Source organism: Astyanax mexicanus, chromosome 1, assembly GCF_023375975.1.
Source record: "Astyanax mexicanus isolate ESR-SI-001 chromosome 1, AstMex3_surface, whole genome shotgun sequence".
Classification (NCBI taxonomy): Eukaryota; Metazoa; Chordata; class Actinopteri; order Characiformes; family Acestrorhamphidae; genus Astyanax; species Astyanax mexicanus.
This window is the reverse complement of record NC_064408.1, coordinates 128,958,129-128,975,252: the sequence shown is the minus strand read 5'-3', so window position 1 is coordinate 128,975,252 and position 17,124 is coordinate 128,958,129. Positions and strand designations below refer to the sequence as shown.

General features: G+C 35.2%; 2 protein-coding genes across 3 annotated transcripts in view; both read right to left on the bottom strand.

Moving 5' to 3' along the window:
* Nucleotides 1-9,080, bottom strand: part of fli1rs (Fli-1 proto-oncogene, ETS transcription factor-related sequence) — a 45,512-nt gene extending 36,432 nt beyond the window's left edge. The window contains exon 1 of one of the 2 annotated variants that reach the window (XM_022662569.2): nucleotides 8,849-9,080. In XM_022662569.2, the coding sequence (XP_022518290.1) occupies nucleotides 8,849-8,866 (18 nt within the window). In that variant the 5' untranslated portion in view covers nucleotides 8,867-9,080. Of the gene's footprint in view, nucleotides 1-8,524; nucleotides 8,715-8,848 lie in introns of those variants that run through there. The other variant, XM_022662570.2, reaches the window with a different exon arrangement.
* The window catches only part of LOC125785661 (sodium channel subunit beta-1-like), a 493,013-nt gene that overhangs the window by 13,373 nt on the left and 462,516 nt on the right, over nucleotides 1-17,124 (bottom strand). The window lies entirely within an intron of this gene.

The window sequence follows — 17,124 nt, the reverse complement described above, 5'->3', positions numbered from 1 at the left end:
GAGGAAGTTTTTTTTCAAAGTATTTCATTCTTTGCTTAGTTGAGTAGTTCTTACTTCTCATAACCTGGATTAGAACATTACTCAAATATTCACTATTCACTGTATACCTGTAACTCTACCTCTTCACTACTTTACAACTGATGCTCTCAAATACATTGAGAGACAAGAAATTCAAGTAATTAACCCTTGATGAGTTCAGCACAGCTGTTAACTGAAAGCCTGAATTCCAGGTGACTCTACCTCATAAAACTGACTGAGAAAATCCAGCAGAGATGTTCAAAACTGATCATCTAACAAGAGGAGCTTCTTTTTGAAGAATCTAAAATATAAAACATACTCTGGTTTGTTTAACACTTTTTTTGTTCAATAATAATAATAATATATCCTATAACATATAACATGTTTTTCATTATAGTTTGGATGAGTTAAATTTTAATCTACATTGCAGAACATTTTAAAATAATGAAAAAACACTGAATTTAAGGTGTGTCCAAACGTTTGACTCAACCTTCAGTGATGATACCTAATTTCTTGCTTATATGGGCTTTTTTGCCCTACTGTTATGGGTTATTTTAAAACAATTTCTGCTTTTTTTGCAGTATCATTTTTGGGGAAAAATTCACCTATTTCTGATATTGGGTGGACATCCTTCCTGGTTCCTATACCAATGGTTAAAAGTAGAAGCAAAACAAATACAGACTTTGCAAAAGCAATGCACAGAAACATTTTGCAGAAAGCACCCAAATGTGAAAAACCAAGCATCTCCACAGTGCAGAAGCAAACAGAGCTCAAAAATTTAATTTGGCTAAATCAATAAGTGTCAGTGAGTATCACTCGTGATCACAGTGGTTTGCTGGGTGCCTCTCTCCTCAGCCCTGAGCTCGGTTCTCCTGCCAGTCTGTAACCAAGCCTGGCATGACCGCAGAAAGCTTCTGAGAAGCTCCAACTCTTTTTTTTTACTTTCTCAAGCTTCGCGAAAACCCTCAGCGCTACAAAAGCAGGCCAGTGGAGAAGTGAAAGCAGGCTGGCCCCTGGAGAAATGCCAGAAGAACTGGTGCGAAAGGTTACTGAAGCCTCAGCCTGTGCACCACTCCCGCTAACGTACCTGAACCTGTGGCTTCTGGATTATCTGCAAATGCGGTTGATTGTGCAGCAGTGCAGGGGAAGGATGAGTAACAGGATGAGAAAGTGTTTGGTGGTGGATTTGAGCTCACTGTGGCCGGTGAAAGATTTCGGTGTTAACGTTCGTCTAACGGACAAGCTGTAGAAATCTGTAGAGATTTTTATTGGAAAGCTCATTGGATCCCATTCATGTCAAAAAAGTTCCTCTGTTAACTCTGCAGAGTGCAGACCACAAATGTTCGTGTACACGTGTGAATACATACACAATCACACCAACACACACACTTATACACACACTCGTTCGTTCAGTCTATCTCACTCTTACGATCTCTCTCTCTCTCTCTCTCTTTCTCTCTCTCTCTCTCCACCAGTGTGATGAACTTACACATTAAACACAGCTCAAGCCACAACTGACTTCCTGTTCGATGAGTTTCGTATCAGTTGCTGTTGCTGCGAAACCCAAAAACAACTGCTGCAGAAACAACAGCACGCACACTTTCTGCAAAACCGATCTGAGGTTGAACTCTACGAAGGTTTTGGTGCACCTCATGCTTGCTACATTATAAAAAGCTCATTCATGCAGTGGACGTTCCTACTCTGGTACTGACTGAGCCTTTCGAGGAGATTTACACCGTTTTTTTCTGAATGCAAAACATTTCAAAGAAGCGATTTGTTGGAAAAATAACAATTGCATAATCGCTGATCACTTCATTTGTAATAAAGGGTAATAAAGTAATAAAGGTACTTTGAATGCTACTTTGAGTGATGCCATAGAAGTCTTTGGGTTCCATATGTTACATCATACTGGAAATCTTTACCCTAACAACTAAGTCCACTGTGTTTTATTATCAAGTCTAAAGTCAGTGCCGTTTTGTTTTCCCACAAAATCTTACAGGCCTTCATGCTTTCCTCTGCTACTGACAACTTTTATTGGACATTATGGTCATTTTCCAGCAGGACTTGCCACACTGACAAACGTTCTGAATATTTTTTTCCTAACCTCTTTATAAAACTAATGGTATTACAAGACTCGGTGGGATGAGATCAAATTCTGAACCATTAAATGGTTCCTGTAGGTTTGAAAGTTACTGCTTTAAGGACCCATCGAGTGATAGGTCCAAATGTTTAAATGGCTGTGTTACTGTTATAATGTACCTCAGTTACATATACCTAATATAGAACCCTGAATAATAGATGCAATAAACTGAACATTTACCAATTCCTAATGCAATTAACCCAATGCTTAACCCTTCTATTATGTTCTTTTGTCAGAAACAGTAATGGTGTTCCCGGGTCATATTGACCCGTTTCATGTTTAATTATCAAAAATATATCTGAAAAAAATCCTAACAAGCAGTGTGAATATTTTATTACTAACTCCCTTACTAAGTATTATCAATATAATTAATATTTATTGCAAAAGTATTCCATACATCTAACAGGTGATGCTTCAATTAAGATAATTCACTCGTTTTTTTAATGTTTCACTACTTTTTACTACTATTACTTTTGAAAGACCAACATATAAAACAATAGTTTTACACAACATTGAAACGTAACATTACAAGTTTGTTTTAGTTTTTGCAGGGGGTGGTTGTTGCAAATATGTGTGATGAACCATTGTCATAGTATATGTTGATTCCATTAATTAAGGGAAGCAGACAAAGTTTCATACTGAAAAAATACTTGTAACTATTTTTCCTAGATCTTCACATTTTAAAATGGGTCAAATTGACCCAGAACCAAACAGGAGGTTTAAGAGGTTAGAGAACCTGAATGTGGTTTAGAACAGTATATGATTTAACTCAACACAAACAAAACTTCTCCATAGAGCAGAATATGGAGCCCAAGCTTTAGATGTTTAAAGCAAATAAATATAAGCCTAGCATCTCCTGTTGTGAACTAAACACCAAACTGTTCCTTTAAACTTGTTTATCTACTTATGAAACCAGTCCTTTACACTTTCATGTGTGCTTACGAAACAAGATTTTGAAAACTGCAAAAGTTGTTGGTTCCAGGAAAGGCATTTTATTTGTATAACACCTTTACAACGTGCAAAGCTTTGTGTTTTTTATAGTAATGCATTTGGCTTGCAAAAATACCAATGATTTGTATTTTCTCTGGAACACAACATTTAAGCCATTTAGGGACCTTGTTCTTCAAGCAATGCTTCCAACCTGGTCTACAGGATCCACCTAATGGTCTGGATTCTGTTTTCATTCCATCCCACTTCTATTATTACTCCTATCTGTTATAAGTGGGTTTGGAGTAAGAAATATGGATGATCTTGGGCTAATGAGGACCCCTATCTTAAAGAAGAGCTGAATTTGCTTTGCTTTTGATTATCCATCAAGAAGATTCAAACAATTTTAATAAACTATAAAATCTTAAAGAAGCAATTTAGTGAAAAAGTAAACTGACCCCCCTGGCTTTTAAAAATAAATATTGCACTTACCATGGAAGAACTATTTTGGACTTTACATAGAAACATGTAATAGAGATGTGTGTATAAAAAACATGGTAAAGTTTGATCAGTTGGTTATTGGCAAAGAAACTTGACACCAACTGATGGTTTAATGGACCTTCAAAAGGCTTCCATAGCCATTTTTACTGGAAGGCTTAAAGGTTCTAAGCCTGGAGGGTAACCATTCTGGGAACTCTCTGGTTCTGGTTTTATTAGCACAAATAGCTAATGGTACTTGGGGCCACAGAACCTTAGGTGGGAGGACTGAAAGACTAAATGATTTGCCAGTTGGACAACCTGGTCACCTGCATGGCTAATGCAGTGTTAGTAATATTGGCTAAACATGGCTGTTGGCCTTGCTAATGCAATGCTAGTGATATTGAATAAGCCCAGTTACCGGCATGGCTAACACTGCATTAGCATCTTTGAACAAGACCTTTTGCTGGCATTGCTAATGCAGTGTAAGCGACATTGGATGAGCCTGTTCACCTGCATGGCTAAGGCAGTGTTAGTGACACTTTTTTTTCTCTGTTACTACAGATTCCTGTTCTTCTACACAGCGTAAAGTAGATATGTAGAGTAGATAACTGAAGTTCTGAACTGAAGTTCCTTTACCACCCATCTGCACTCTAAAACCACAGCAGCATTAAGAGTTTTTCCTGCAATGCTATAGAAGGTTTCCTAAAGAGACGTACATTATTTCAAGGTCTGAAAAACCTTTATTTTTTAAAAAGTGTTGTCTTGTAGGTTCTGCTGTAGAATGTCTACCTTAAATTATTGCTAAATCAGAGGGTTCTCTAAAGAACTGCCTATCGAAAGCTCTTTCTAAGAAGAAAAATCGGTTTACCAACAAATCTAAGATGTTTCTCTGAAAGGCGTTTTTTATAAAATCAGCAAAAAAAAAAAAAAAACCCTTAAGGTTACTATAGATAAGGAACATGCACTCACATGCTGCATATTGTAGAACAGGAAGTAGTTTGTGTCCCAAGACTTTTGCTATGTCACATGGAGTATAAATTTTCATCCGTAGTCTGTTTGCATGGACAATTGTAGTCAGAAGCTGTCAGTCACCATCATTTGCCATAAACACACTTGCCAATGTTCAACCAAACTAATTTCGATTTCAGTGTGCTTTAAAGTTTTTTTTTATCTAATTTGAAACTAATTTTTGGATGATGTATTTATATTTCAGTGTAATTTAAAACTGTATTTAATCTGATTTTTAGAAGGTTTTAATATGAATGAAGCTGATGTTCCTCACCTGACTGATTTATTTATTTTATAGGAACAACAACAAACCACATTATTATTAGTGAAGAAAACAGAGAAGTGTGGTCTATTCTGTGGTTGGGTCTTCTAGATAAGACCATTGATCATAGCAGGTTCCCAAATATTTAATGGCTTCAGTATATGGTATTCAAACGAAATATTATCTTAGAAGGATCTTCACACTTACACGCATTGTTTTTTATAGAACAATGGGCAGCGACCATGTTTGTAAGTGTGAAGAACCATTGCAGACAATGTTTTGGGTTATGTACTATTCACTATTTACTGTTCAAGCCAATATATGTTTAGGAACTTTTACTTTGTTCAGTGGAGAAACTTTCAATGCACTTAAAAGTTCCTAAACACTTTCTTTCGCTTCTGTGTATGTTTGTAGTGATTTTTTTTTCTGAAATTGGTGCAGAATCAATACATTTATGTGAAAACGTTGTACATATCTCATTTAAAAAGCTGTCATTGTAAAACATATGTTTCATTGGATATAAGGTTCAATATTTGGTTTATATAGTTCAACATATGGTTTCTAAACACTTTCTGGCTCCAATCCTCGAATATTTCTAATGAAAAAAAATGTTCACTTGTTAAAGAAGGAAAATAGTGTGTGAGTAGAAATCTGTATGCTCCATTAAATTGCTGTGCATTGAAAAAAAAACTTTTCTTACTTTGTAGAAGAAGTTACTTTTGATATTGAAATACAGCTAAATGCCGCTAAATGGTTAATGCTGTGTGAACAGATTGAGACCAAGTCAAAACTGTGTGAAATAAAGGCATGAAATAATTGGCACTAATTTAGCGATTTAGTGCGCATCTAGTGATTTATTTTCTGAAATTGGTGCAGAATCAATATATAATGTGACAAAGTTGTTTATAGCTCCTTAAAAATCTGTCAAGAGAACAAATGCGAAACATATGTTTGCTTAGACATAAGATTCAATATTTGGTTTATATAGTTCAACACATGGTTGCTAAACCTTTTCTGACTCTAATCCTCGAATGCTTCTAGTGTAAATCTTTTATTGTCTGCTTGTTAAAGAAGTAATATAGTGTGTGAAAAGAAATCCGTAGGGTTCCTTTAAAAAAGCTGTACATTGACAAACTCTTTAGATAAATGAAGGCACGAAATAATGCGCACTAATTTAGCGACTTTTCCAGCAGGCCTCGTGCCTCTTGCAGGAGGGGGTGGGTGTAGAAAGCAGAAGTTAGGCCATGCTGATTTTGCAAATAGACGCGCAGCTGCCTCGAGCTGCAAAAACACTTTGCGGTTTTTCACAACTTTTTTAATCAGCAACATCGGCGTGCAAGAGAGCAGGAGGAGGGTGCGCGCGGGCTGGGCGCGCTGAGAGAGAGAGTGTGTGTTGAGAGTGTGAGAGAGTGTGTATGTGTGTGAGAGTGTATAGGGTGAGCTGAGAGGGGCGCGCTGCACTTTGCTTCAGTTATTCTTGTTGCGCATTGAAAAGCTGAACAATGCGTTTGGAGCTGGACTCGATCTCTCACTCTTTTTTTGCTTATTTCGAATGGAGGCAGCGGAAGTGTGTGTGTGCGGAAAGTCTGAGGTTTGAGACACAGGAAGTGTGTTGAGTGGAGATAAGGGCACCTGGCAGGCCAAACATACATACACACACACTCACACACACACTCTCTGCTGCGTGGTAAAACACACACACAACACATACTCCATCAGGAATAACGCCCAATGGAGTTCAGTACAATCAGCCAATCAGCCAATCAGAAATCGATACCGTTTCAATACAGGCTGTCCTATATCACCTGAAGAAGAACAAATTAACGACCATGGCTTTCCAGAAATTTCTTAAAATTAGTTGTAAATAAATAATTGTATCTTTACTAAGTTATTTATTTCCATACTTTCTCATAATTTACTTAATTAATACGGATTTGTTACTTCATTTTTGAAAACGGTTGGAGTTGGTTTGCTGTCAACACAGTAGAGTTATTCAGTCTTTTATATTTTTATGTTTTTCGATTCAAAAATAATAATCGCGAACATTGCATCACTGGAAACATTATTTATGTATATACCACGCCAATATATAATACAAATCTACAAATAATATGCAAATACATTATAACAATTAATGAATAATACGAGCTGATGACTGAAGTATAATGGAGTATAGTATCAAAACGTTTTAAAACAATTGATTGGTCCATCATTTAATTATTTCCATAATTTTCGTTCCTAAAATGAGAATTTTGTTGACAATTACTTATTTGTTTTAATATTAATGACTGAAATTAAACAAAAATGCCTAGTGGCCTATAGTATTTACTTCAGAATATTCGTTCAGATTTAGATTACTGTGATTGATATAGTGACATTAATCTTAGTATATTTAAAATGCTGTTCATTTTCGATTTATAATTTTTATTGGACTGATTAAAGCTGTTCTGTTTTGACAACTTATTTGTTTTTACTTAAATGCATCATGAATGTCCTTTAATCCACTAAAACAATGGTTTAGTCATTTAAAAAATAACTATTTAATGATTATTAAACATTTACAAGTTAAACATGCTTGGCTTTAGTTTTCGTGAATCAAAAGCTTAAACAATTCCAAAATATTTGAGCCAGCACTTCTTTATTATTTTTGTTAATGTTAATATTAATATTAATAATAGCCTTAATAACATTGATGCACGTGCATAGTACGTTTAATTCGTTTGGTTATGTTTAGAAATACAAACTGTAAACGAATAATCATCAACAGCATGCATTTATTCGACATAAAAACAGTGCATTTTTTTGCACTTTCTTTCTTAAACTGAAACCAAAATATTTTAGCAAATGCATATCTGCTCGAGCAGAGTGCATTTAATCCAGCACGATTTCTTTCCATCATGCGGCGAATAATCGGAACACAAAATTGATTGACATTTAATGTAGGTATGGTTTCTTTTACTTTGTTTTTCATTTCTTAACTAGAAATTTTAAACATTTCTAACACATTGTACCAAGTTTTTAACTATATTTTTGTGCACGCACGTGCAGCATTATTTTGATATTCGCTGCAACTCAAACTGAAAAATAACCGCACACACTCCCCATACAACCACCCCAAAAAAAACAACACACACACACACACACACACACACACACAAACACACACACACACACACACACACACACACACACACACACACACACACACACACACACACACACACACACACACACAATCATGCAATCGCTAGCAGCCATTTTGCAGCACTATTACAGAGGATAGCTGTGCATTAAGTGCGCATGCAAAACAAATAAAGTTGTTTTTCGACTCGAACATTTTAGGACCAAAATCTTGAAACATCAGAAAAGCTAAGGTTTGTTTCTCTGCACGGCAGTGTTCCCGCGTTCTCCTCATCAGTGCATGCCGATGGATGACACCTGCGCGCGCGCACGCACGCGCTCGCTGTGCTCGTTAGCCATGAAGGAGCAAATAAGGCGAGCCTTTATATCTGTATATGTATATATGAAACAATCCACCTGCTTTCTACACTACGAGTAAACGTGTTTACCCTCGGAAATTAGCGACTCAATTAATTAACCAATTAGCGAACCAATTAGCGGTATTGTGAGAGATTGAGATTGCGACCGGGTGAAGAAACAAAGATGGTAGAAAAGTAAAACACACTCACCGGACTCCATCTCAAAAGTGTGTGTTAGAGAGTGTGTGTGACGGAGAGAGAGAGATAGCACGCTCTGTCTGAGAGAGTGTGAGCGCGCGTTTTATCTGCGCGTAAAAGTCGTGTGGCGGTTTCTTGTGTTATTAAAGAGGCGACATTCAACCGCGAACGGGAAGGAAGAGGAAATTTTGTACGAGAAGGAAAGAAGTGGGGAGCTGCATCACCGCCTAGCCTCTCTCACCCAGAGAGAGAGAGAGAGAGAGAGAGACAGAGAGAGAGAGACAGTGGGCGAGCCGCACTCACTCTCAGAGCGCGAGCGGGCGCGCGGACGCCTACCTTAATCGTACAGTCCATGGCGGGAGTGTGTGGAGCTCATCGAGGCGCTTTTGCTGGAGGGATTTTTAGGTGTGTGTGCTGGTTGGTGTGTGTGCGCGCGCGGGTGCGCGTGTGTGCGTGAGCGCGCGTTTGTGTGTGTGCGGAGCTCTTGTGGAGGAGGGAGGGGGGGTGAAGGTGAGGCGCGCGCGCAGACTCAACAGCCAACAGCCTTCACGCCATCTAGCTACTGGTGCTGCTCTGTCTCACTCTTACACACACACACTCAGAAAAAAGAAAGATGTGTGTGTGTGTGTGTGTGTGTGTGTGAAAGCGCTGCTTTCTAAAATTGGGAAGTGAAGTCACACAGTTGCTACTAAAGTGTTTGTGCGCAGAAGCTCGCGCACATTATGATTTGTATCTATTAGCTTTCCGTTTGAACGTTTTCTTAACATTGAAAATGTCGTACAGGTGCTAGCTTTGTCATGCGGGATGTTTAAAAACATGTTTTTTATCATTATAATTATTTATATTGGGTTAAAATGTTTTTGCGGTTTCGGTTACATGTTTTATGTTGCCTTTCATGTACATTTAAGCTTTAAAATTTTACATTTTATTGCATTTCAACCGTTTTTGTTCTTTTTTTCTTGTAATAATTTATCTCTTTATTTAACTGCTTTAAATTGTAGCATGTCCACCTATCCTTCTTAATTAGCTTGTTTTTCTAGTGCTTTTACCATTTATTTTTTTGTTTTGTTTATGTGAAATAAGTCTCTTTTTTAGCATAACCTGATTAGACACTTGATTTTCATTTTATTTTTTAAGTATTTTTAACATTGAAAATTAGGGTTACCCTCAATGTATTCCCAAGGGAAAATAAAGGTTAATTGATTGATTAATTGATTGAAATGTGTTTTAAATGTGTAATTGCGATTTCTTCTTCTTTACGTTTTACATTTAAACTGATTTCTTTTATTTAATTGTATTCCTAATTGCACGTCCGCTAAATTGTTTGTTTTTTTGTTTTAAACTATTTTTGTGTTTGCGTTTTAATTAAGGACATAAAACAATCGTAAAATAATAATTAAGGTCATTTTCAAATATAAAAATACATATTCCTTGCATTTGTGATTTTTTTTTCAGGTATAACTGGGCGATGAGTGTTTATTATTTTAGCTTTACTGACTGTTGAAAGAACTCAGGAAGTTACAGGTTAAGGCCATATATTTTAAACAGCACAAAGGAAGCTAATGAACATCTGTGTTTTTTAGACTGAGCATCATCAGCATTACTTCCTCTCAGACAACACGCTTCATTAAATACCTCTCAGTTTTACTGGTTTTGTTTTAAATGACGACTTATACTAAATACATTTTAGAGGATCATAACGTCTATGTGAAGATTCATGATGCCAGTAGCAGGAATTATCTGGCTGCCAATTACAATACGTTTTAATGAATAATACATGAGTATTAAATCTTATTTGACTGGTTGCTTTGCACTAGGCAGTAATGCAACATTTAAGTTTTTAACTGATCAAAATCAGCTAAAGTTTTGGGGTTGAGCTTAACTAAAACAAAACAAAACTAAATTAACTAAATCAATAATTCATTCAAGCTTATTTTCTACTGAATGTGTCGCAATAATAACGCATTTTAAAGGTGAATAGGGCCTTAACTGCTGTTTAATTGGATAGTAGCTTAATTAGAGGTTTTCATTAGTATTAAGGCTTAAAATTTATATGGCTAGTCTTAAAAATAGTATAAGTTGACCTTTTGACCACGGATTTATTTTTTCAAGTAAAAGGGGAAAATCGCTAAATTCTGTACGATTTAATAATACAATATGGGATAAATAATCATTACAAATTGTAATATTTTTTTACATTTTAGTATAGGCTTCTTTTATAAAGACAGAATTGCATACACTTTAATAAAGTGAGAAGTCCACCCAACCGCACATTAGACAGAATATAACACCCCAGAATACAGCTAATAAATATCGTGAACAGTCGTACAAATTTGTTTTTCTAAAAAGATGTTAAAAGAACTAGAAAAATTATTAAAAACCTACTGTAAAACTCTCTCTTTAAAATGATAAAACGGTTCTAGACTATACCGGAAAGGGTTCAACCATGCTTAACTTAAACAATCAATTTATAAACGTCGTTTTATACGTTTCTGTTAAGAACCTTGGGAACATGGTTCAACATAGCACCAAATCGGATCCTACCCTGGTATGAGTCAAAGAACACCTTTTAGCACTTAAATTTACCACGTAAATATTGTAATGCATTAAAATAATTAATAAATGTATTTGCTTTCCTGCAAAAACAAATACGAAACTTACAGGAGGATGCGGAAACAATGTCCAGGCTTTCAATGGAAGATAATCTAAAAGATTTTATTCCAGTTTTGGAGCATTTCTAGTGTTTTATTCATAATAGCATTTAAACACAATATAAAGCAACCCACCGGATCACTGTAACGAGGCAAGCAAACCAATCAATCAAAGCGACTGGTTATGAATTGAATGCAACACCAAACGCATGTGAGCGCGTATTTTCTGTTTATCGTATTTAATAGTATTGACGAAGGTAGCATAGCTTATCTGCAATGCGAGCTATTCTTCCCTGGTAATCTCTATGCCAACTGTGGGTTAAGAAAGACCTACGATAATTTCATGCATCATATAACCAGACTGGTACATTTATGTCTATAGTGTTCATGTACGCCACCTAACTTCTTTCTTGATGATTGGGGCCACTAAATACCTTAAAACAGCCTTGGCAACCCACAGATTCGCGTTAAAGCCTTATTTTTCAATAATATACAAGGTTTCACAGAACTTTGACAATACAAATGTGTATATAAATGAACCGTTTTGTGGAACCTGACATTACCCAAGAAGTTTGGGAGTTGGACACACCTTCATTTCCTGGATTCTGCAGTAAACGTTATGTAACCTCTGCATTTCAGTGTATTACATTGTGCATATTGTGCATGTTTGCGCCAGTTTACGCATACATTAAATAGCATTGTGTTCAACGCGCTCCATTTCTGCTGCAGAAAATATCTGTTTAAAATGTTAGTGCGAACGGAACTCAGTCAATAAACTGGATTTAGCACTGTTTTAAAAGACGACCCTTACTAAATACATTATAGAGGATCATAACGTCTATATGAAGCTTCATGATACCAGTAGCAGGAATTAGCTGGCTGCCAATTAGAATACGTTTTTAATGAATAATAAATGAGTATTAATTCTCCTTTGACTGGTTGCTTAGCACTATGCAGTAATGCAACTTTTAAGTTGTTAACTGATAAAAATCAGCAAAAGTCCTAAGGTTCACAGCTCAAATAAAACTAAAATAAAATAAAACAATGATTTAATGTCATATTTTCTTCTCATTGTGTCGCATTAATAACGCATTTAAAAAGTGAATGGGGCCCTAACTGCTGTTTAATTGGATAATAGCTTAAGAGCTATATGGCAGGTTTTACTTAGTAGTAAGTAGTAAGTTAACATTTATACCGCTAGTCTTAAAAATAGTATAAATTAACCTTTTGACCAGAGATTCTTTTTATCAAAAAGCGGGAAATGGCAAAATTCGGTAATCTAATGATACAATATGGGTTTAAAGTGTGTTCACATTCAGTTTAGGCCGGATACTTGTAAATATATGTGCATTATACAACTGAAATACTTTTTTTGCATATTATGATACATGTTATTGGTTCAGTCCCTTAAAGTAGTAAATACTTGCATTGAAAAGGAGAGTTGTCCGCAATGTATTCCGGATTACGACTAATGATGATACAATATCTACACCCGATATACACTTTAATTATAAGTGCACAAACTCTGCATATAACCATCTCCAGTATATAAGTCCAGTCTAACAGTATGTAAACACTTGCCAAAGTATACAGTGTGTAAACTCACTCTTTATAGTGCATAAATTGTGGTGTCTAAACACACTCTAATAATATATACAATATATAGTGAATAACCCTTAAATTTATTACGTTATATAATAGGTTTATTAATTTTCCAGTGTATTGAACAGTGTAATCTAACATCGTATATTCTGTGCAGTGTATAAACCCTATGTTGTTAAATGGTACGCTGTACTATGGAAGCCCATTTCCGCCACTTGAAGAAAAAAAAACGTCCTCAACTAAGTCATAATTATGAGATAGAAAAGTCATAATTATGGAATAGTAAGTCATAATTATGAGATAGTAAGTCATAATTATGAGATAGTAAGTCATAATTATGAGATAAAAAAGTCATAATTATGAGATAGCAAGTCATAATTATGAGATAAAAAGTCATCTCATAATAATGACTTTCTATCCCGTAATCATGACTTTCTATCTCATAATTATGACTTAGTATCTCATAATTATGACTTTCTATCTCATAATTATGACTTAGTATCTCATAATTATGACTTTTTATCTCATAAATATGACTTACTATCTCATAGTTATGACTTAGTATCTCATAATTATGACTTTCTATCTCATAATTATGACTTAGTTGAGGACGTTTTTTTTTCTTCAGGTGGCGGAAATGGTCTTCCATACTGTACAAACTCGCTCTAATAGTGAACAAAGGGTAGTGTAGACGCACTCTAACAGTACAGTGTATAAGTCTATTTAAAATATGGAAACATTCTCTTGTTAAACTGTTCACTATGTAACCCCACTCTAGTAGTATATAACCTATACAATGTATTATATAACCAAGTCTATTTGGGAGTGTATTAATTGTGTAGTCCATAAACACACACACATTCAGCTCTTACGCCCCCTGTGGCGGCCTCTTAGTACTTAGCAGTTCCATTAAAGTCCAGATGGAGGTCTGGTTCTGATATATTCAGTACAGCATTTATTAAATTATTTTTACATTTTCACATGATTCAGCATTGCCTTCAAAACAAGAAATGATTTTAAAGAAAGTGTAAATAGATTGCTAGACTGGTGTAACAAAGGTTTCTATCATTAATACAAAAAAGACAAATAAAATTAGTTTTGATCTAAATCAGATCGGAATTATATCATCACGGTTAATAATTAATAAGGAAATCATTTATAATGTTGTTTTATATTAAACTGTATGGTTTGCTGCCCTTTCAGTGAAGTTGAAGACTTCTTCACTGTGCAGACTGATGATAATAATTTGTTCCAAAATTGTAGGCCAGTCCCTAGAGGATCACTTTATTAACCCTCCTGTTTTGTTCTGGGTCAAATTGACCCGTTTTAAATTTTGAAGATCTAAGAAAAATAGTTTAAAGTATTTTTTCAGCATGGTACTTCTTCTGCTTGACTTAATTAGTGTAATAAACATGTAATATAAAAATGGTTCATCTCACATATTTGCAACCACCCGCTGCAAAAACAAAAATTACAATGTTATGTTTTAATGTTATTTAGAATTATTGTTTTACATGTTGGTCTTTCAAAAGTAATTAAGTAGTGAAGCATTACACAACGTTTGAACATATTTTTTATGAAAAACGAGTGAATTATCCTGATTGAAGCATTACTTGTTAGAGGTAAGGAACACCATTGTACTAAATATTGATAGAATAATTAGTAAATAAATATTCACACTGCTTGTTAGGATTTTTGTTGGTTTCAGACATATTTTGAATAATTAAACATGCACCAGGTCAAACTCACCCAGGAACACCATTCCTGTTCATGAAAAATAAACATAACAGGAGGGTTAAGGAAGCTTATGGGAACGGAATGGAAAGCATAGCGAGTAGCAAACTGTGATCCAGAATACACATGCTGCGCGGAAAACATGTTATTTTACCTTCAAATAGACCATAAAAGATACAATTTTAGAGATACAAGTTTAAGAGATTTAGACACCAACGATATGGTTGAACAGGTTTAGGAACCCATTTATTCCACAGTCAGTTATTTATGTTGCTTAATGTTTAGGTAAGTATTTACTCGATGGATAGGACATCAATGCTGTGGATGTTGAATGATGGTGTGATGGTATAAGATAAATATTAGGCTGATTTTTTTTTTCATTTTTTGTTTGTATTGTTTGTATAATTAGGAGTGATAATAGTTTACTTGTATTAGAGCCGTTGTGGGACGCAAGACACATTTTAGAGAATTTTAGAGAACTCTGACACTAAAATTGTATTGTATTGTATTTTATAGATGCAGTGCGGGATTTGATTTGGAAGCAAATATCTGAGGAACCTCAGTCCAGCCTGGTTTTAGAGCAGGTCATTAAATCAGATCAGGTTGTGTAAACGCGCGCGGGTCATTAAGGCGACAGAGTGCACGCCTCATTAGCCCGCTCTGGAGGGCGGGGGATGGAGGAGCTTCTGTAACTCGAGCCGCGGTGTAGCTCCTTCATCACGACTCGCGTCGCGCGCCCCGCGGTCATCGCCGCTAACTGACTCTCCAGATGTTTTTCTTATTTTTTTGCGGGACGCTGTTTGGGTTTGGCCTTATCTGGCCGCAGCACTCGCGCTGTGATTTCAGGACTGCTGGGCTCGTTATTTTACTGCCCATTGTTCTCCTGAGTGGCGTTTAAAGATAGACCACCAGTGGTCCTGATTACAGCCCAGACCCTCAGCCAGACTTACCGCACAGCCCGTCATAACTAACACACCCATTAACCCAGTCATATCCATATCTCATCTCCCAGTCAGCACTGGGAGCTGAATCAGTGCCGGAATGACGGGATTTCGACCTTCATTCAGCAGCATTCTAACTGGGGTTGGGGCCATATATACTGACACTCATAACTCCGTAGGTAGTAGAGAACAGATACTAGGGTTTAATAAATACTTCTGTAGAAGTTGAAGAATCAACTCTTTTTATATTTTTACTCTTTAAGCAAAACTGTAAAAGTACTATGTATATAAAAGTAAAAAAGTAAAAGTAATGTAAATACTCTGGGATTTAGGCATTTAGGTATTAATTTTAAAGATATTGATAGTGAATTTGTGATTTCACCGCTAGAGAAAATAGATCTTGTATAGTTAAACCGTCCCAATTTGGGCTTATGTCACAATCAGGCTTAATTTGCCATTTATGTATATTTAGTTCAACAGTGTCAATAAAGCATTAGAATTAGACTTACACTCTTTAAAATGGTTTGTGATAAAACAATGACTCAAACAACTCAGACATCCATTTAGATTGGGCTTTCAATTTATTTAATGAGTCAAAAATGCTTTTGCCTATAGTAAAGCATTCAAAAGGTTCTATGACTCACATAAGCAGCCAAAGAGTTTTAAATTTGAATAGTTTTTAATGGAACAAAGGGATCTTCAGATAGGTGAGAAAACATCTGTAGGCAGTATTTTATAACCCCCCAAATTCTTCTGCATTCTTTTAGGAAAATAGATTTTGTTCAGCATGGACAACCTTATTTTTTTCATTTGATTCATATAAGAGAACAGTGAAGATTTTGGGGGTAAAATAAGGGTTCTAAAGGTTCTAGATCCATCTAAAAGAGGATTTTCACTAATGCATTGAATTAAAACTCTTTAACCATTCATGGTTAATTTGCATGCTTTTATGTTTTTTTTTTTTCAGGTTAAATTGTTCTTTGCACTGCTATATGATATCTTCTGTAGACCATACCTTACAGAACCTTCAACAATTGTTCATTTAAAAGTAAAAAAAATAAAAATTCCACATAGAACAATCTCAAAATCTGAACTTTTACACCAGTATGATAAAACAGACATGTATTTTGATCTTTAACAGGGCCAAGTTTCCCAAAAGCCTCTAAGTATTAAGAACATGTTAACATATAGAGAGATTTTAGGGAGATTTTTTATCTTGTAAGTTGGTTCTTCTGAAAAATTTAAAGTATTTTGTCGATAGAATATGAAAAATTGGTTCTTTGTAATAAATATATATCAATATTATTACTAAATAAAACTCCTTTTTGGGTTTTAGCGAACAATGAACTCATAGTCAGCCATAGTCAATAACTAAGTCAGCCACTGACAAAAACACTGAAATCATATCATTCATTCAACAACTGGGCAAGTGTTTGTTTGTTTTTATTTGGTTTATAAACTGAATATATAATAAACCTATATAAATATATATAAAACATATAAAGTCAAATCTAACCATAACCTCAGCCTAATTCTAAATAACCTCAATCTAACCCACACCATACACTGCTGTTGAAGTTCGGTTGAGTCTCACCAGTAAAATTGTAAATTTAGTTTAAGTCTTTTAGTTTTTTTTTGTTGGGTTTAATAAATAATAAAACAATTATCACTCTCATATAACTCA